At 44.6% G+C, this 20,415-nt stretch overlaps 1 protein-coding gene across 1 annotated transcript in view; it reads left to right on the forward strand.

Annotated features, from left to right (window-relative positions):
- The window catches only part of F13A1 (coagulation factor XIII A chain), a 137,997-nt gene that overhangs the window by 83,457 nt on the left and 34,125 nt on the right, over nt 1-20,415 (forward strand). Inside the window, 2 exon segments of the mRNA XM_032648302.1 lie at nt 12,185-12,288; nt 13,641-13,729. Coding sequence (XP_032504193.1) covers nt 12,185-12,288; nt 13,641-13,729 — 193 coding nt within the window.

The following is a 20,415-nucleotide window of genomic DNA, read 5'->3' on the forward strand; positions in this document are numbered from 1 at the left end:
CATGGGAGAAGCCTCATCTGATGTATTTTACTTTTGTTTTGCCAACAGGGTGCAAGGCAAAGAGCAAGGACTTGATAAATGGAACTGGTTGGAAAAAATGTTAAATGCTTATTTAACAGATAAATATCATTTAATTCTTTCAACAAACACTATTATACACTAAGACTTCCAAATACCAGATGCTAAGGATTCAGAAGGAAATTAAGTAGGTCTCTGCCCTTGAGGAGCTCCATCCAGTGTTCATGAGTGAAACAACCACATACAGTACACTCTATAAAAATATAAGGTGGGCTGTAAGGTGAGCCAGGAGTCATGGAGACGAGGGCAAGGGGCTTCCGTCCTAAACCCAGGGGAGCAGGGGCAAGGCTGTTCACATGGTCAGCGGCCGTAGACTCAAAGCCGTTAACCCCCTGCAATCTTCTGGCTGTGCTGTTCAAAGATGGAATGCCCAGGAAACGACCTTGGCCCACAGATAAAACTCAGGGGTATAAGTCTAAGGGGCTGAGATGAGACCACCAGAGGTCGGTCTGTTTCAAGGACCAGGCAGGAAGGAATGGAATTTCATGCAGAGTTACCCATATTATTTTGACTACAGTTGTTGAATATTGAAACTCACTCTGTCAAGATCCAGCCCCTTGCCACTCCTTCTTGTATGACCTCAAGAACATCTAGCACTTGTCCTCTTTCTGGAAGGGCTAATGCCCCCCAAGGCTGTACATTCACAAGAGGCAGATGGAGTCAATACTCTTTGGAGATGGGGATGGGGGTGGGTCACTATTACCATCTATCACCACCTCTCCCGCTTCCCTACCCTCTGTCCAATCCCAGGTTCTGCCTCCTTTAAGACAAACCCACCCCTCACTCTTAGTTTTAGAGGGTCTGACAGTCAACAGCGTTCCAGAGTCCTTCTTGGCGCCAACAGCTTCCTAGACCCTGCCTCCTTCTGGTCCATCTTCTAGGCCTCTCCTTCATGCGCCCCTTTCCATCCCGCTCACTTTCCCAGAGGAAGGTCTTCACCCCTGGACGATGGAGTTCCAAGTGGGGTGGGTGGGTAGAAACATGTGCTACTCATGCCCTCAGGATGTGAAGAGAAGGGGCTGTGCACCTGTGTGCACACCAAGGCCCTTCTGCTTCTCAGAGGCCAGCTGATTGGCCAATCGGCAGGTGTAGAAAATTGCCGAACTCAGAGTTTTAAGCATCTCATATGATATTAAAGATAATTGGAAAGATGATGAATGCTAAAACAATTCACAAGTCTTTCTTTCCTTTATTGCCTTTTCGTTTCAAATTAAGTAAGTTTGATTAAACTGGCTTTCTCAATTTAATGTTTTAAAATAATTGTGAACTCGCAAATTTGTAATTATCAGTTTCAGCTTAAAGTTGGGACAATCTAAGAAATAGTCAGTGATCCAAGTGGAAAGAAATTACAGTTTTATTTTGTTTTCCCTTAGGATCTCATGGAAAAACACCAAATCAAGTCATACTACTCTTACAATTTCTTTCCCTCCCTCTCTCTCCATGGCTCACGGCAATATGATTAGCTCTTCCACTGACTAGCTGAGTGACTTCGGGCAAGTTGCTTGATTTCTCTGAGCCTTAATTTTCTCATACGGCTTTGGATTTAATGAGGTATAGGGTCACCTTCAGCTCCAGAAGTATTATTTTTAAAATAAATGTCACTGTTCTTCCAGCCAGGCCTTTCCTCCCACAGTTAGCGGGTTCTGTCATGCGCTCTGAGTGAAGATCTGCTTGCCTTCACAGGACCAGGCTGTGATCCACTCACCCACATGTAGGTGCTGCTTTGCAAACCGTCTTCATGTCAGCTCTCCAGGAAGAAAAGACACAGAAATCAAACAAGCCACAGAAAGTTGCTGTAACTCTTTGGCTGGCCTCAATGCACCTGATTCTTAAAAAAAAAAAAAAACCCAACTTCCTTCAGTACTTTTCGGAAAGAGTACAGTTGCTATTGTTTTGTTGTGTTTTTCACTCCAAATGCAGAAAACTCTGCTGCAATGGGTAGCATTGAATCTATAAACAAAGCTCTTTCAAAGCAACTTTTATAGCGGAAGTTAAGCAGCTTTCACACCTGGGAGCCAGCCCTGGGTTTAACCCAGTCCCACCAATCCTAATTCTAATTGCAGTTTGCACACTTGGCATGCTGGTTTGCACATCATAGGTGCATTTTTGAAATTCAGACTGATCCACTTTGTACATTGTACAAAGTACGTTCCAACTAGTTGAACTTTCATATTGTTATATTACCCTAACTTTTAATCATGGTGTATGAGAAGAAGAATTATCCAAAAATGAATTCCAAGTAAAAAAATATAGAAGAAATATTCTGAATATAGGCCAAACTGTTTAAGATGTTTACGAGTTTGTAAAATTATCCTGTGATGTATCCAAGTTACCAAAGATAACAGCTACCAAGGATATTTCTTTTCAAATAAATTATCTAGTTAACTACATTACTGTCAGCCAAATAGTTTTTGAGAAAATCACCTGGAGATAGATCACGAGAGCTGTCATTAGAGAACTAAGAATATATGCCGTGAATCCGCACCAGAGTCTTGAAGGAAGGATTGAAAATGTTATTTGCCACCTCCAAGGATCAAAATAGCTCATGCTTATGGAATACTTTCTTTGTGCCAGGCCCTAAGCTAAGTGGGTGACATGTATTAATTCATTTAATCCTTTTAACAACATGTTAAGGTACTACTATTATTGTCCTCACTTATAAGTGAAGAAACTGAGACACAGTAACTTAACCATGGTCACCAGCCTTCTAGCTTCCATGGCTTCTGATAGGAAGTCATCTTTAATTCTATTGATAATCCCTTGTACATAACAAATCACTTTTTTGTGTGCTGTCTTCAAGATTGTCCCTTTATCTTCAGCTTTGGACAGTTTGACTATGAGGATTTTAGGTGTATATCCCTCTGAGTTTATCCTCTTTGGGTCTTTTAACTTCTAGGATGTGTATATTAATATCTGTCATCAAATTGGGAAAGTTTTCAGCTATTATTTTTTCAAATATTCTTTCTGATTCTTCCTCTCTTTCCCTTCCTTCAGGGAGTTTCATTATGAGTATGGTCCACATGCCTCGGGGCTCTGTTCATTTTTCTTCACCTTTTTCTTCTGTTATTTAGGTTAGATCATTTCAGTTGACTTATTTCAAGTTCACTGATTCTTTATTCTTTCTACCTGATCAAATCTGCTTTTGAGACCCTCTAGTGATTTTTTTGAAATTTTTATTCCAGTTATTATACTTTTCAGCTCCAGAATTTCTGTTTGATTCCTTTCCATAATTTCTATCTCTTCATTGATATTCTCTATTTAGTTAGACATTGCTGCCATGGTTCCCTTTAGTTCTTTGAATATGCTTATAATGGCTGAATTAAAATCTTTGTCTAGGAAGCCCAGTGTCTTGGCTTCCTTAGTGACATTTTCCCTTGACTGGTTCTTTTTTTCACTGTGTATGGGACATACTTCTCTGTTTCTTTGTGTCTTGTAATTTTTGTTAAAACCTGGACATTTTAAATAATATAATGTGTTAACTCTGCAAACAGGATATCCTGATCTCCAGAATTTGCTGTTGATGTTTTGTTGTTGCTCTTGTTTGTTTGTTTAGTGACTTTCCTGGACTAATTCTGTAAGGTCTGTATTCATCATGCATGGCCACTGAAGTCTCTGCTGGGTAAACTCAGTGGACAGCTAATTGTCTTCAGTGTTCCAGCAGGAAGTACACAATTCTGCTGTAGCCTTCACTTCCTGCTTGCTCAGAGTCTGAAGTTCAGCCAGAGGTGAGAATTTAGGACCTTGTTGGGGCTTTCCTGGGCATGCTTACAGACCTGCACATCTGTGTGGCCGTCTAGACTCTCAGGAGTAAGTCAGAAGTGTTCAAAGTCCCCTAAGGAAATTTCAGTCCCTCCTGTTAAATTTTTTGGACAGCCTTTTATTATCCCCAGTTGGTATCACCTCTTCAGGCACCTATAATGTTAAACAGTTGCTTCTAATTGGTTTTGAAAAACATCCTATAGGTAGGGCTATTTGCACATAGTAAGCTCTGAATCAGATCAAATAAAAATAAGCCCTGGGAATGGAACTTTTCAGAGGGCTGCCAGACAGGTTAATAGTGACAATTCTTTTATTGAATTTTAGGGAGTTCCAAGCCCATTTTCTCCTCTTTGTTGTTTGCTAGGCTGCAAGTTTTTATGGCTACCATAGTTGTAAGGCTGTTCGTTTTCAAGACTACCATGGAGCTAGGGAGAGAGGGGTGGAAATAAGGCAAATTAAAATGCCACAAAGCTCACAGTTCTGAGATTCTTTTGTTCTTGTTGAATAAATCCTCCTTATATTGTTGCAAATCTTTGGTTCATTTCCAGAGTTCTGGAAAAGTTGGTTTTGATCATGTTTGTTAGTATCCTCACTATTTTTATGAAGGAGCAGATTTTTGGAGGCCCTCACTCTGTCATTCTGGGAGTGTTTCTCCAGAACACACTTTTAACCACCCTACAAGTGGTTCCAAATTGGGGGCCTACCACAACCCTTGAAGGGTTTACATTTTGTAGGAATAGTTTGGTATCTAATACCATCTTCCTGACATATATCTGAAATACATATTATTTTATGTATTTTTATTTCTTCATTTATTCTATACATTATAGGGCATTATATTATCTTTTAGAAATTGTGTATAGAAATCTGTGGACTTCATTTCAGTATAATATAGAGGTGTTACAAAATATTTGTTTTAAAACTAGGAAGGGACATTAATTTTTGAAGGTTGAAAATCACTGCGCTAGACTCTCCTCCCATTCCTTTCATATATCTACCCTAGTCCTGCGGCTACAATATCTCCAAAGAGTGCCTGCAGTTCCTATTCTACTCGAGTTCCACTTAAGAGTGAACGGAGAGGGAGTTTGGGAGGTAAATAAAATCAGAGGTCGTTACAAATACCTCTCAGGAAATTAGAATGAAAAAGAAAGTGGGAGCCATCTAATAAACCACATAGAAAGTACTAAGGCATTTTTTATAACAAGAAAAATGTCATGTTTTGGTTAATCATAAATTCTGCTTAAGAGAGTCATCATATATACTGATCAAAAGTTACCAGTTTTCAAATAATTAAAAGCTAATAAAATATGTACCACCTAAGCTATACTGAATGCAATTTAATTTCTTTTGATGATTAATAAGACCTCTAGAAAAATGTCATATAAATAAGAGCTTTTAGAATAGTATACTCATAAACAGCTTTATAATGCAAAGCAGTAATTTTGGTACCTACTAAGATTGTTGGCTCTATTTTTTTAAAACTCCTTTCAATAATTATGGATAAGCTTGGCCAGAAGTTATTATAGAAAGCTTTTTATAACTTACAGTCATTCTCAAAATCCAATCTTTTCTTAATTTTCAGCAGGAATATCAATTGATAATTTGCTACGCAAGAGAGAGAGGTAAAGGGGTTCAGGGTGCTATTTTCAAAGTAAATCCAGCAAGGGGAACTCAGCAGAATTACAGACGGCCTTCTGCTAAGTAGTGGTGTCAAACGTGGCTCATATGGATGGGTGTCATCTACTTCCTGAACATTTTGAAGGTTCCATTTTGGTCTCTCACACATGCTATCTTCAGCCCCTTAACTGGGTCTTTCGTGCTACATCAGACTGTGATTAAACTGTGACTTCTTTTTTTTTTAAATAAATTTATTTATTTTATTTATTTATCTTTGGCTACATTGGGTCTTGGTTTCTGTGCGCGGGCTTTCTCTAGTTGTGGTGAGCAGGGGCTACTCTTCATTGCGGTGCGCGGGCTTCTCATTGCAGTGGCTTCTCTTGTTGTGGAGCATGGGCTGTAGGCACACGGGCTTCAGTAGTTGTGGCACGCAGGCTCAGTAGTTGTGGCTCACGAGTTCTAGAACGCAGGCTCAGTAGTTGTTGTGCATGGGCTTAGTTGCTCCGCAGCATGTGGGATCGTCCTGGACCAGGGCTCGAACGTGTGTCCCCTGCATTGGCAGGCAGATTCTTAACCACTGCACCACCAGGGAAGCCCTAAACTGTGACTTCTTAATGAACAGCATAGGATCCCTTCCCTGCATATTATGAGCAAAAACAAACACCTTCATTACTTTCTCTTTTTTCTTGATGGGTGATTGGTTCTTACAAGGGGCACTGGCTTGGTCTCCACCTGATTGGACTTTTGGCCTTCAGTGGAGAAGACCCCAGAGGAACTCCAAATGCCCCTTCCTGGTTTCAGCACTGCAACAATGAACAGCTGCATTCTGAACTAGCGTGGCTCTCCCAGCTCCCAGCTCCATAAAAGATTCCTCCAGCATACTTCCCTTCCTCTGAATAATTCCTTTCTGTTGTCTTGCTTCATTACCTTTCCCAACTGGCAAGGTTTTTCTTGGTCCAAGCTTTTATTTCCACTTTGGAATGTCTTACTAGGCAAGCGTCAGAGTCCACCAACTTGTCTCTACTTCTTTCCCACCCCACCCCACCCCCCTTCATTACTGGAGTGACCAGAGTTTAACAAGTCCAGGGCGTGCTGTCGTTTTTGTCACCAGTATCATTGCCTGTGTCAGGAGTATAACAACAGGGCCAGAGAGGTAGGGCTGTGCCCATCTGTGACAAACACAAATAGTTTGCAAGATAGACCAGGGTCTTTATTCTACCCCCTGCCATTTGTAAAATAAAAGAATTCAAAGACTTGGTTTACACTTGAAGTTGGTCCAAGATATCTCTGCCCCTGCTTTCTCTCAACCTTATTTGTGCTCTCCCTTGAGCCCTAATAAAGCTGCAGAAACAAAATTACAGTCCCACGTCTCTTTCTTCCCTTTTAGGGAAGAAAACCTTTCTGCACAGATTGCAGATGAGATGACCCTGTGGAATGTTTAAGCAGTTAGCCAAGTTAAAGGCAGTAAAGGACTCCTTGCTTAAATTATCCACTCTATTTTCTTTGAACATACAGCACACAGAGCCCCGAAGCCCATCCTGGTCTCAGCTGTGTTTTCTGTCCACTCTGCACCCTCCCATGGGCACTTGTCACCCTGGATGTGACCTTAGCCAGTTGTTAGAACTGTGCTCTTCCTTCTTTAATAAAAAAGAGTCCTGCTAATGGTTTTTTTTGGGGGGGGGGTGGTGAGGGGGACTAGTATATATTTATTATAAAAATTTCAAACATTGCAGAAAAAAGTATAAAAATAAGAGTCATCCACTTTCCAGCTACTCAGAACATTTACATTTTGCTAAACATTCTTTCATGGGTCCCTTTGCATATTGTATTCATTTTTTTATTACTGCATAACAAATTTCCAAAACCTTGGCAGCTTAAAACAACACAAAGTTATTATCCAACAGCCTCTGTAGGCGAAGGGTTTGGGCCCAGGTTAACTGGGTCCTCTGCTTAGGGTCGCAAATGGTGGCAATCAAAGTGTTAGCCTGGACTGTGGTCCCCTCTGATGCTCAGGGCTCTCTTCCAAGCTCATTCAGGTTCTTGGAAAAGTTCAGTTCCTTGCAGCTGTAGAACTCATGGAAGCTTCCATCTTCTTCGAGGCCAGCAGGAGAATATCTTTGCTGTTTCAAATCTCTAGCTTGCTATGTCCCAGACATCCCAGATTTAAAGGCTCACGTGATTCGGTCAGGCCCACATGATAATCTCCTTTTTAATTAACTCACAATCAACAGCTTACTTACCTTAATTACGTCTGCAAAATCCTCTTTGCCATGTAAAAATGTAATCACAGGAACAACATCCCATCCTATTCACAGACTTCACCCACATTCAAAGGGAGGGATTTATACAAGTGTGAGGATCGTTGAACGTTCTGCCTTCCGCACATCTATACATACACAATGAACACTCTACCTGGGGTTCTGTAGCGTGATTTTAAAAAATTGACATGCCGTGGTTATTTTTCCTACCTAATAAATACAGATCTGATTTTTATGGCTGAATAGTATTTCATTTTGTGATTTAAAATAGTTAATCACATACTGGACAGTTTCTGATTTTCCTTCTTAAAAATTATGCAAGGATGAACATTTCACGTTCTTGTCTCTGCATGTGTATAATTCTAAGGAAAGGCGTTTACCAAATCAAAGGATAAGCTAAACCAAGGCTGCCATGTCCCTTCCAGGGTCCTCCAGCAGTGCACGGTGCTGCTTTGCTAGCGAGGCTCTGCTTTTGGTGAAGGTTCTCTGCGTCTCTTGCTCCGATACTGCCACATTACTACATCCTTGAACGGAGTTCTAGAAATCACTAGCTGCCACTGCAGGAAACATACAGGAAGTAACATAAAGTGAAGATGTGATGTTCACTTGTCACCTCCATCATCTCCCCAAAGAAGTTATTTTCAATTTGATTAAATAACTTTGGACGAGATGGGGGCTTTATTTTAATTTCTACCCTGCTTCTTTAGAAAGAGGCAACAAGGATACTAGATCACATTGAAGGTTGATAATCTTTTTAACTTTCAAAGGACACTGCATATTTTGATGGTATGGTGGGAAGTCGGGCTTCAAATGAAGGCTCTGAGAAAATACAAAACCGTGAATCTTAAAAACAAACACACAAAGATTTGATTAGGCCTGCCTGCCTTGCTAGGAGAGATCCTTAACTTTCAAGCAACCAATACTTTGTGAGCACCTCCTATGGGCCAGTTCTAGTTCTGGGAATGCGATGGTGAACGGGCAGGCGGAGCTCACAAAATGAATCCACACACTTTGCAAGTGCATATGACGAAACAGCGAGATACATTCATCTAGATACAGATCTAGGTTAAAAAGCTTTAAGATAAAAAAAACTTTCCAAGAAGCATATATATTTTCCCAGCCTGGATAGTAGGTAAACGGAATTCAGCTATGTCTGTAAATGTTAACCCCTTTCATAGGAGAACCTGAGATGTAAAAGGCAGGAGTGTATACCCAGAAATACTGAACATCCAGCCAAAAGGGGACCCTCGTGGCATGGGTGGCCCAGGACGCATATCCCCTGGCCGTTCCTGAGCAGAGAGAATGGCATGATGGAAAAAGCCCCATTTCTTCAGAGGTTGCAACCTCTTCCCTTGCTCGTGGCAATCTGGGAGCCCAGCTACTGGCCTTCCACCCGTTGACTAAGGCCCAACCCCTCCAGAGCATAAGTTCTGTTCACTTCACCCACTGCTACAAGTTCCTCACCCTCTTATTAAACTCTTCTACCCCAAACACACAAATAAGGTCTCAGTCTTAGGTGAAAGTGGAAGAGACCATGAGTACAGAGAGAAGAAACCTTTCCCCATCTCCTGGTCATTTGAAAGGAAATAAAATCCTCAAAGCAATGTCTTTACCTGAGATCTGAAATGCAAAGCTTATTTATCTTGTTCAAGGCTCACCTGGCCCAGGATACTTGAATTTAAATAAGGAGGTTCTGGAGCCTCTTACCCTAGGGCGGTGCTGGTGAAAGCCAGGGTTGCTAAACATCGCAGGCTGTGTAGGAAGCGTGACTGTGGCCATTTGGGATTGCAAGTGTCTCACTGCTGTTCTTTCTGGATCTCTCTGCCCGATGGTGCAATGTTTACCGTTCTTAAGGGGGGCTAGCATTGCTTATTACCTGATCACCGTGACCTTCCTTCCAGCTTCAGAGCAAAGATAGAGGCTCTCAGATGGGAGCCAGCCTCATGCTCGTGTCCTGACACCTCACACCTTGACCCTGACCTACATCTGCACCCCCGTCCCCCGCAGACAGTGCCTCGCTCCCCACACTTGTCCATGGCGCTGCTCTCCACCTCATCCTCCTCCATCCTTGGTATTTGAGCCTTTTTTTTATTCCATCTCTCCCTTTATTCTATCTTTATCTCACTCCCTCTCTACTGGTTCTTCCTCCATAGACATGACAATCTCTCCTAACGTAAAAATAATCAAAACAATCTTCCCGCATTGCATTATTTTCTAGCCACTGCCCTATCGTCTGTTCTGGCATTCACAACCTAGGTCACCCTTGGGGGAGAAATCCACTCCGCATTTCTCCCCTCCTGTTCCCTCTGCGTCTGGCGTTTGCACTCACCACTCTCCTCCATCAGCAATAAAGACGCCAGTGGCTTCCTACGTCAAATTCCGAGTGTCACGTGTGTATATAAAAATGCCTCTTGGGTTTCATCCTTTGAGTTTCTCACGGGCACTCGAGTTCATCATGTCCCAAATGAACATGTCACCCACCCAACACCAGCCCCCAGCACAAACCTTCTCTTCTTCCTTCATTCAGTCTTGGTGAATGGAACCACCACACTCCCTGGAAACTCAAAAGCTTCCTCAACACTCACAGTTCCCTTCTGACAGCTCCTCTCCTTCTCCACGGTGACGAGGGGAAACTCAGCTCAGTCTCTGGTCCTCGCCCAGCTCCCACAAATACAGATCTGCAAATTTAACTGGCCCGAGGATAAAACCAAAATATTTAACTTGGGATAAAAGGATCTCACAATCTCATCCTCACCAACAACATAGCTCAGTGTTTAAAAGCATGGATCCTGGAGCTCTATCACTAACTCACTGTGCAACCTCAGGCAAGATTCTTAACCTCTCTGTGCTTCCGTTTCCTCCCTTGTAAGTGGGGGATAATAATAACAATACCTTTCTCATAGAGTACTGGAAACATCGTTTGTATTCACGTACATAAAGACTTTAGAACAGTGCCTGGCCTACAGTTGCGCTATGTGTACCTGACGGTCTTGTGATGTACTGCCCATTTTCACCTGCCAATCCTCTTCTCCCATGCACGCAAGTATGCAGACATGCTACAACAGCATGCAGGTCACCAAACACACCATATTGGCTATTTCTTGTCTCCACAGCTTTGTTCTTAGTTCTTTTGTCAATCTGCTAAACCCCCTTTTATTTTGGGGGACTCACAGCTCAAATACCACTTCTGCTGTGGTGCCTTCCCTCCTGCCCCAAGGGCTTCCCCACTGAGACCCGATTGTACCCCAAATGAATTTCCCCTGTAGCATGCATCACTTCAATCGATTATTTTTAAAAGTCTGAGAGTTACCATGTTTGAGCACTTGTCATATGCCAGACCCTGTTCTAAGTGCTGTACATGTATTCGCTTGTTTAAGCCTCACAGCAAACGTATGAAATGTTTTAGCAATTGGTTTCTGTGTTCATCATTCCTCCTCAGTCGTGGGGCTCTTTATGGGCAAGAACCTATGACTTGATCATGCCTGGGTGTCCAGCAAGGTGCCTGGTGCATGATGGGCCCATAGATAAGTGAATACCTCTGAACTGAGCCAATCAAAGATGAGCTGAACTCAGAGAGAGATGGGCACATGCACGAATTACTGACATTGAAGGACACTGAGGTATGGGTGGATGGTAGCTGGATCTGAAATTCACCAGTGCTATAAAGACTGCTGTATTTTCTATAATGCCGACAGGTTAAGGTGCTCCCATTTGTTTCTGTAATGTCATATAATTTCTGGTCTTTCCAAGGATATAATAATGCAATTCATGATGATATTTTTATCCCATGCTCTTGTTTCAAGGGTCACTTGCTAAGTCTGAAAAGTTTTGCCTGGCCTTCAGCTCGTGGGTCACCCACCTTTGATAAAGTGTAAAGAGACACTCACCCTGAAAACCTTTCCTTCTTGTTGGACACCAGATGGAAATTTGCCACAAATTATAGACAACTAAAGTCAGGAGTTAACATTACAGTTTCTATGGCAATAGTCTAAGCCCATAAACAAAAAACTTAATCGTTACAAAGGGATATGCTTTTTATAAATCTAATATACATATAAATATAAAAGGAATTCAAAGATAATATGTATCTCAGTTTTCATTAACTTTTCTTCCCTGCCATATCCCTTGAGCCCATAGTAAATTCTGTTTCATTAAGGCAGTAGACAGGGTTAAGATCAAAATTGTTTAAGGCATTGATTAGAATATCTCTGGGTGGCCTTGAAGCTGATATTAGTGGGGGAGAGAGCAATGTCCAGCCATAAGAGTGCCGCCCCAGGGGTGCCAGTGGAAAAGGACGTGCACAGAAAACTTAAGTCTAGAGCCCCAGTATATCTCTGGGAAGCTTCCAGCTAGCTTAAGCCATTCTGATAATTTATAGGTAGCATAGTCACAGGATTTTTGGTCACTTTTTGACTTCCTGGAGCATTGAATGTGATGGGAAGTTTAATCTCGCTGGGGTGGTGTTTTTTAAGGAACTACCACTGCTGGAACGAAGCCTGGATGACGAGGCCTGATCTTCCCATTGGATTTGGAGGTTGGCAAGTCGTGGACAGCACCCCGCAGGAAAACAGCGACGGTAAAAACCGCATCCTCCCTCAGGGAAATGGATGAACTGTGGGTCTTTATTTTGCTTTTATGATTGCATTTGATGTGTGGGAAACACTCCCTCCCAGTGGGAACAGCATCAGAAGTGTGCTTCCTGGGCACATGTACAGGGTTGACTTCATTTCACTGGTCGTCTTTACTCTGATTATTTTGTCACTTTTAGGGGGAAAAAAGCATAAGACTTAACATATATAACCTCATCGATTCTTGCTTTGATAAGCAGTTTTGAAGACAAGGGAAAATGTATCTGGGTAAGCACTTTTGCTAGGCTATAAAATAGACTTCAGCCCTGCCTGATAAACAGTGATAAGATAGCTGGCAGTGGTGAAAATAAAGAACTCAAAAAATAATTACAGATCATCCTTTAACTTGTTGTTTTTCCAGACGCTGATTTCTTTTTAGGTTGTGTGATTTCTTTCAAAACTTGAGTATGTAGGTACGTATCTTCTAACGTGTGTGCTAAGTAGTGGCAGCTATGACCTCCCTCTCCCACCGAATGTTTATAAAATCACACACATCGTGAGGCCGCATTTCTCTTTAGCATGATGATAAAAGTCAGTGGTCTAGGACGCGACTTTTCTCTCCTCAGGTGTTGATATAAGATATCGATGTGTGCATACATATACACACAAAAACGTTCATTATGTACTCATAAGGGAACGCCAGTACAATACTGGATTTTAAGAGAGAAATTTCAACACTTTCTGGTGTTCCGGATTATATATCATGACGAGATAGCTGAGTGACTAATGGCAGCTAATCTCTTATTAACAAGAGATAGCTGGTTAAAATTCAAAGGACTTTGTGAAGGTCAGCGTGGGCCTACTGACTTCCTGAGTGCACGTGGTCCATGTGTGTGGCTAATGTCCAGATTCTCCAGCTAAACTTGACATGTGTCCATAACGTCCAGACACAAAAAACAAAAGTGAAAACAACAACACAAACACTGAGGACGGATCACTGTTTCCAACATTCCAGATACGAGTTATGAAAGGATAAGCCCTGTGTAAGCCAGCGGCTGGGCACCAACACACTTGAGTCTGTTTGTAGCTGGAAGAGTAGATGCAGAAATAGTGTTGCCCTATATTCTTTTCGTGGCTTCAAATTTTGGTTTGCAGAGTCATTTCCGACAATTCCCTCTCGATTACACACGTGGGTCATTCACCCGCTCCGGCCATGGAAAGCACTGGGGCTACCTCGGTGATGAAGTAGAGGAACATTTGTCTCTACGGAGTTACCTCAGGGCTATGATCCAGATCAGCTCTGCATCTGGACGGAACTGAAGATGGCAAACTCATGCTGCCCCTCCTCTGTGTGATACAGGGATGTATCGGTGCGGCCCGGCCTCTGTTCAAGCCATTAAGCACGGCAATGTTTGCTTCCAGTTTGACGCACCCTTCGTTTTTGCAGAGGTAAGGGGGAAGCTGGGGAAAAGAGCCGCTTTCCTTCCCAACCCCTTAACACATCAAAAAATACGGTACTGGGCTGTTACTTCTAAATTTCCCAGGTACATAGTGTATGCTTCATGTTTACAAAGTTAACTAGACATCATTCCAACCCCCAGGCACTGCACGCTAAATGCAGTTCTTACTTAAACATTTTTCTCTCCTTGATGTTTTGAGATTTTTCTGCCGGAAAGCAATCGCTTTACTAACCTTAGCTTAGTTCTCTGGACCCCTGAAGTAGGTATCAACTGCTCCCAAGAAATTAAGTGACTAAATGAATCACTCAACAAAAAATTGGTGGAGACGGTCCGTGAATTGGAATGGCAGAGCGTCCTTCACCCTGAGACTAGCCCAACAGTTCACTGGAACAACACCTGAATACACCCCAACTACGGTCTTAGTCTGGGGACTCCAGTCCATTTCCTGCCATTCCAGGCCATCCTCCAACAGCGGAGACAGAGAGTACAGCTGCTAGAATACGGAGGGGAGAAGAGGGTCTAGAACACTGCACACTAAAGGGTGGATAGGGACCGTTCGGGAAAGGGTCTGAAATTCTGCCAGAACTGGATGGATGTCGGAAGCAGAGAGGGCAGTTCAAGGGTGCTCCAAAGAGAGCTCAGAAAGTCAAATTAAACGTAAGAGACATCAGGTGAGGGAGAAGGCCAGGAGGCTGCTGAAGGTAGGGGTGAGGAACAGAGATTTATGAGAGGCTGAGAGGCACGACTGACCTAGAGTATAATTTCACGAATGAACGCAATGAAATAACGCCTACTGCTACGTAATCACTTCACCTACCATCGGATGCTCTTAGCAACCCTTTAAAATGGGTGTTATAATTCTTCCCATTTTACAGAAGAGAAACATGAGGCGAAGAGCGGTTAAATAACCTTCCCACAATCATCTAACCAACAAAGAGTAGTGCTAAGATTTAAAGCCAGGGAGGCACCTGAGCTCATGCCAGCAAACACCACTTTCTGCTACTATTCTAGAATGAGTAAATGTCTCTTCCCACTATGTGCCAGACACTGTGGGAATTCAGAAGCCTATGTCCTTAGGTAACTGGATTCTTGATGGAGATGGTGGTACGTAAACACAGCAACGTTTAAATAACAATAACGTAAGGGATGCTATGGAACTAAATGTCAGACAGCAATGTAGGTGATAAATGACTTGCATTAAAGTTAATTGAGAAATACGAGCTAGAAACTGAGTCAGGACAACAAAGGCCACGAGCCCCTGTCTAGGGAGAGTGATCTGGGAACAGACACAAGGACAGCTACATCATAGCCGCAGTACGATGAGTGGAGTATTACAGGAGCCCATGGAAGGAGGGCCAGAGATGCTACCTGGAGGGAGTGGAGCCTGAAGCATGTCTGGAGGGATGATTAGTGATTATTCAGGCAAAGGGGGTAAGAAAGAAGCCAGAGGAAGGAAAGAATTTTACACAGAGGAGAAAACTTGAGCCTCCGAATGGTATGTGCAGACAATTAAAAACTATACAGCCTCATGAAAAGTGATGTGTTGGGAGGCGTCAAAGGATGACAGCTGAGGGAACTAGACAAGGGACCTTCTGTCCTGAGAAAGGGGCACCCCGTCCTGTAAACGAGAGGCTTCCCACGGGGAAGGGACGGGAACCTGTGCAGCACGGCCTTGAAGGGAAGGCCGGGGGGGGGGGGGGGGGGGGGGGGGGGGGGGGGAGGGGGGCGGACATGGGAAGGCTGGGATGTTACTCCACGCCCAAACCAGACAAACGGCGACAGGCTGGGAAGGAGGGGGCAGGAGGGGGCAGGCCTGGGAAATGTTTCGGAAATAAGCAAAAGCGCAAATGTGAATTACACAAAAGGAACGGTGTCTCTTCTACTGTTCCTACCATTACAGTTTCTAGACGCCTTGGGAGAACAGGCAGACCGTATTTGGAATTTCACCCTCTCGACTTCATTTTGAGATTTAAAGATTTATCCAATCCTCCCCAGCTGCCGTCTGATCATTTCTGATGCTACGAGCACTTCTTAATGGGAAATGACTCTAAAACTCGCCAAGCCTTGTTTTTTGTATTTTCATTAAGCTTTGTTGCTGCGAAGGGGAGAGGAACAGCCTCCCTCCAGGAGCGAATTGCCTAAGAGCTGTTAATGCGAACGCTTTCTGTTGTTATTAAATATAGATCGCGGTGTCGTGAATGTCATCGGGACTCTCAGGTTATAATTACTCCTCTCTCACCCACTGCAGACTTGTCTGACAGCGTGTAGGATTGCTGCTTTGGCACGGGCTGAGCTTCAGGGCTGAGCCATTTATAAGAGATGCTCCAACTGCTGAAAAGTGCGTGAGGACTCTTTTCTCAAGGGTCCTAAAGTAGGACTCCATGGGGCGCGTCGGATTTCACTTTAATGAGAGTCTATGTGACTCGGGTTCTAGACAGCATCTTCCCTCCCTTTCTCGCGTCCCTGCTGCCTAAGCTTGCCTCTCCCTGACCCCAGCCACGTCAGCCGGAACGTGCCTTTTCTTGCCTCTCGGCAGACTGACTTTCTTGGTCACTCCTTACTCATTTCCGGGCCAGATCAAGCATCATCTTCATTGACTTCCTTTGGTTTTCTCAGGGCTTTTTTAGGGGAAGCACGACCCCAAATAAGAGAGGTATGCACGAAAAGCATCCTACCTATGCCCTTCTCCTCTTCTCCTCCGTTTTGGAAATCTACGCTTCCCATTTCTAGATTTCTTCCAGGGATGGAAGCTTACTTCTCTACCCCCCTCCCTTCTCATGCCCTCAGCCCTGCGGTGAGTTTCTTGGTTCTGGAGGCTGTTCGGCCCGTCCTCCCTGACTCCTGGGGACCTGGGGCTCCTAAAGAGAACAGAACGGTTCTCAGCGTCGGGGCTACTTTCCCAATTCCCACGCAATTCCCACGTTCACTATGCATTCAGGAGCTGCTGCTTCTCTTCTGTCTTAGCTTCTTCTAGTTGTGTCTGTTGACCCCCTCACGCCATCCCACTCAAACTCACACACACACACACACACACACACACACACACACACACACACACACGAACACGCACGCACCCATTTTCCCTCCCTGGCCCGGAGCTAATTTTCAGGGCAGCAGTGACCGGCTCCTCAGGGCCGCAGTCACCACCCCCTTGCTCCAGAGGCCACACCTTCCCTTGCTCCGGGCCAGCAGTTCCCTGTATGCTAACTATGCAACCGCTTCTCTGCAGATTCTTCGTTCTCAATTCAAGCTTGTTTACTTTGCTACCACTTATGAGATGCAGCCCATTTTTTGGCATCCCCTAGTCTGATCTAAAATAATTCACCCATTCGTTCAAATAACCTATGAAACTTGGAAATCATCTTGGCTTCTCTTCTTAACCTTCCTCAGGCATCTTGCCGGAAATATAATACCTTCCAATAAGATCACAGATCCAACCACGCCAGCGATCTCCATCGTTACCCTCTGAGCTCTGAACAGCACTGAGATCTGGGACGTCTGCCCCTAAATCATCTGCTTCCTCCTCGCTTGCCCCTTTCCTGTTTCTTCTCCACAAACCAGCCAGAAGTATCCTTCATAATGTAAATAGAAACATGTCACTCCCCTGGCCCAAACCTTCTAACGGATTCCCATCACTTTTACAATACACTGAGGCATAAATCATTACAAGGTTCTGTGCGATATGGACCCTGGCTTCCCCTCCACCCCCATCCCTTTGCTCATTTCCTTCCAGCCACACTGACCTTGCTATTTTGTCAGAGTCTTTACACATACTGTTCCTTTGGCTATGACAGCTCCTCCCCTACCCTCCACCCCACTTAGCATGTCCTGTTGCCTCCCTGCGTCCAGATCTCTGTTCAGCTCACCTCCTCGAAGAGACCTTCACTCACACCACCTCGCACCTGAAACGTCACCACCTGCCCTGTTGTTTCTGTCCTTCTACTCTGACTCAGTGTTATTATTTCTCTCCTTGCTAGAATGTAAGTTCCACGCAGGTAGGCTCTGTTGGCTTCTCATCGCTGAAAGCAGGGTCTGGCACATGGCAGCCACCAGTAAATACATGGATGAATAGAGCAAGCAAAAGCGTGTGCATAGTACACCGCTGAGAGCAGTATCCCAGAGAGACAGGGGTCACATGGCACCCTCAAGTGCCGGCAGTCCTGGTGGGAGATGAGGCCCACGTACGCAGCGGCAGGGGGCGCACATGGGAGTGTGGCCACGTAGCCAGCGCCCGCGGGCTGAAGGAGTGGCAAGCACGGGCTCGACGTCTGGCAGCTGTGCCAGGAGGGCTCCAGGAGCAGGTGGGCACCCACTGCGTTCCCTCAGAAGCCCTGGAAGGAGCACCCCCTTCTCAGCACGGCCTGCAGGGTAGTTACTTCCCCTTGGGAACAGATGAAGAGAGCAGACACTGTCCTGGGTCCCGAAAACCAGAGCTTCCATCCTGAGAGGTGAGAAGTGTAGCTTCTGCCGGCAGTGGACACACGTTCACATTCCTTGGGCAACGAGCAGAAGTTTGCAGAGAGGCCCCTCTCTAGCCTGAGGACCCAGCCCCCCTTTGCTGAGCCCCAGGGGCCCTGAAACATCCAAACATGCTCTCGTATCAGAGTCTTTACACATACTGTTCCTCCTGGTAGGAAAGCTCTCCCCTACTGTCCACCCCACTTTGAAGTGCCTGTGTCTCGCCAAGAAGCAAGGGGTGGTGGGGCTGAGAATAGCCGTATTTCACGTTGGGTTGCCTAGGTTCTGCGTGACTAGAGCCCTTTCAAATGTATGGGTGAGACCAGATGGTCCCGAAGACTCCTCTCCACTCAAAAGAAATTAAACACAGGACTTTCACAGGTGTTGCTTTTCTACTTGCCAGCCTTGCAAGGGAGGTATAATCAAACCCAGGCTCAGAGATACTCAGTAACTTGCCCAAAGTCACGGAGCCTAGGTCCGATATTTCTTCCCCTTATGACTGTTCTACCGTAGAGATTCAGCTGGTCTTGCATACGCTTTCTAAGCCCCTCGGCGATTCTAACGTGCGGTCAGGACGGAGAACCGCCACACTAGCGGCTGCAACCGAAAAGAAAGCTTGCGGATGTCACTTGGAAAGGATCCTTTCCCTAAACCCTCACGCCCAACATACATATGCAAAAGCCATTTTATGTATGTGTTTCTCCTTCCCTTTCCTCACAAGGGACAGTGTAGTGGGCTGGCCTGAGGTTTTAGCCTACATAAATTTCCTAAGCTACGCTCAAGGGGAGACGAGGATTTATCCACTTTCATATTTAGCCTTGTCTCCCTGGAAAACGGAAAGCTGCTTTAAGAGTTGTTTATTAAGAGGACATTTATCATCATTGTGGCTATAGTTTGCAAGTGGGGAGGGAGCTGTCCATGCCTGCATGGTCTCCGCCAGAGGGACGGCAGAAATTCTCAGGAAGCTCATTTAAAGTTTCCTTGAACTTTTTTCTCCAAAATGAGAAATATTCTTGAGGTGTCTGCTCTGTCCTCTCTTGTCCCGATTCCTGGTTTCGCATTTCAGCCTTTCACATCACGTGTCTTTTGCCACCGAGCCCTGGATACTGTGCTGAGGAACAGGGCCAACGCCATCACCCCTCAGAAACCTGAGGCAGCATCGAACCACCCAGGCCCCGGGCCTGGAAGCGCCTCCCTACCACGTGGTGCCATGGTCCTGTGGGGTGATGTGGGAGAGGCAGTGAGCTGCGAAACTCCAGGGACCGGGTGAAGGTCAGGGCAGGTGCTATGACCACCCAGGGTGAAGGTCAGGGCGTGTGCTATGACCACCCAGGGTGAGGGTCAGGGCATGTGCTATGACCACCCAGGGTGAGGGTCAGGGCACGTGCAATGGGCATGCCCCTGCCCACGTTTGTGCTTCTCCTCCACCACCTCCCAGCCATGTGACCACAAACACTCGGCTGACTCTCTGACTCTTGGTGCCTCGCCTATAAAACAGGGATAATAGTACCTACCTCACAGGATGGTCGCTGTGGGGGTTAAATTAAATCATTTAAAAATGTCCCTGAAACATTATGGGTCAATAAATATTGACTACTTCCTTTGTCCTTAACGGAGATCAGACTTCACGTAAATTCAGAACATTTTGTGAGAAAGCAGAGAAAAGTTGCTCTCTTAAACCTCATCTTTAAAAGCGAGGGATCTATCATCAAGTCTTCCCATTACCTAGTAATGATCATTACATTTTTACTCAATTTTGATGTTTACAAACCTCTGTAAGAATCGTGCTCACATAGATTCTATCTCGCTCAGTCCCAAGGTGTTCCTATGAAACTGGCAAAACAAGTGTAATTATTTTCATCTTATAGAAGCAGGAACGGAGGTTCAGAGAGGACAAGGTAACTTTCGAAAAGTACACACTCAAGGTCAGAGCCCGTGTTCCCTGCAGCGGATCCAGTGCGTCTCTCAAGTACCTTCCTCAGAACCTTTGAAGCGGCCAGTCCCTCTGCCTATCACAGGCTTTCTTCTCTCCATTTACTTGCTTTAATTATTTTAAGCTTTAATGGGGTAAAATTGATATTTAAAATGCATACATTTAATGTATACATCTTGATGGATTTGGACCAATGCATCTACCTGGAGAAAAATCTCCCAGGAGCCACCCAGCAGACTTTCTCTTCTTCCTGGAAGTAGGTCACGCCATCACTGTCAGCTTAA

Source organism: Phocoena sinus, chromosome 11 (genome assembly GCF_008692025.1).
Source record: "Phocoena sinus isolate mPhoSin1 chromosome 11, mPhoSin1.pri, whole genome shotgun sequence".
Lineage (NCBI taxonomy): Eukaryota > Metazoa > Chordata > Mammalia > Artiodactyla > Phocoenidae > Phocoena > Phocoena sinus.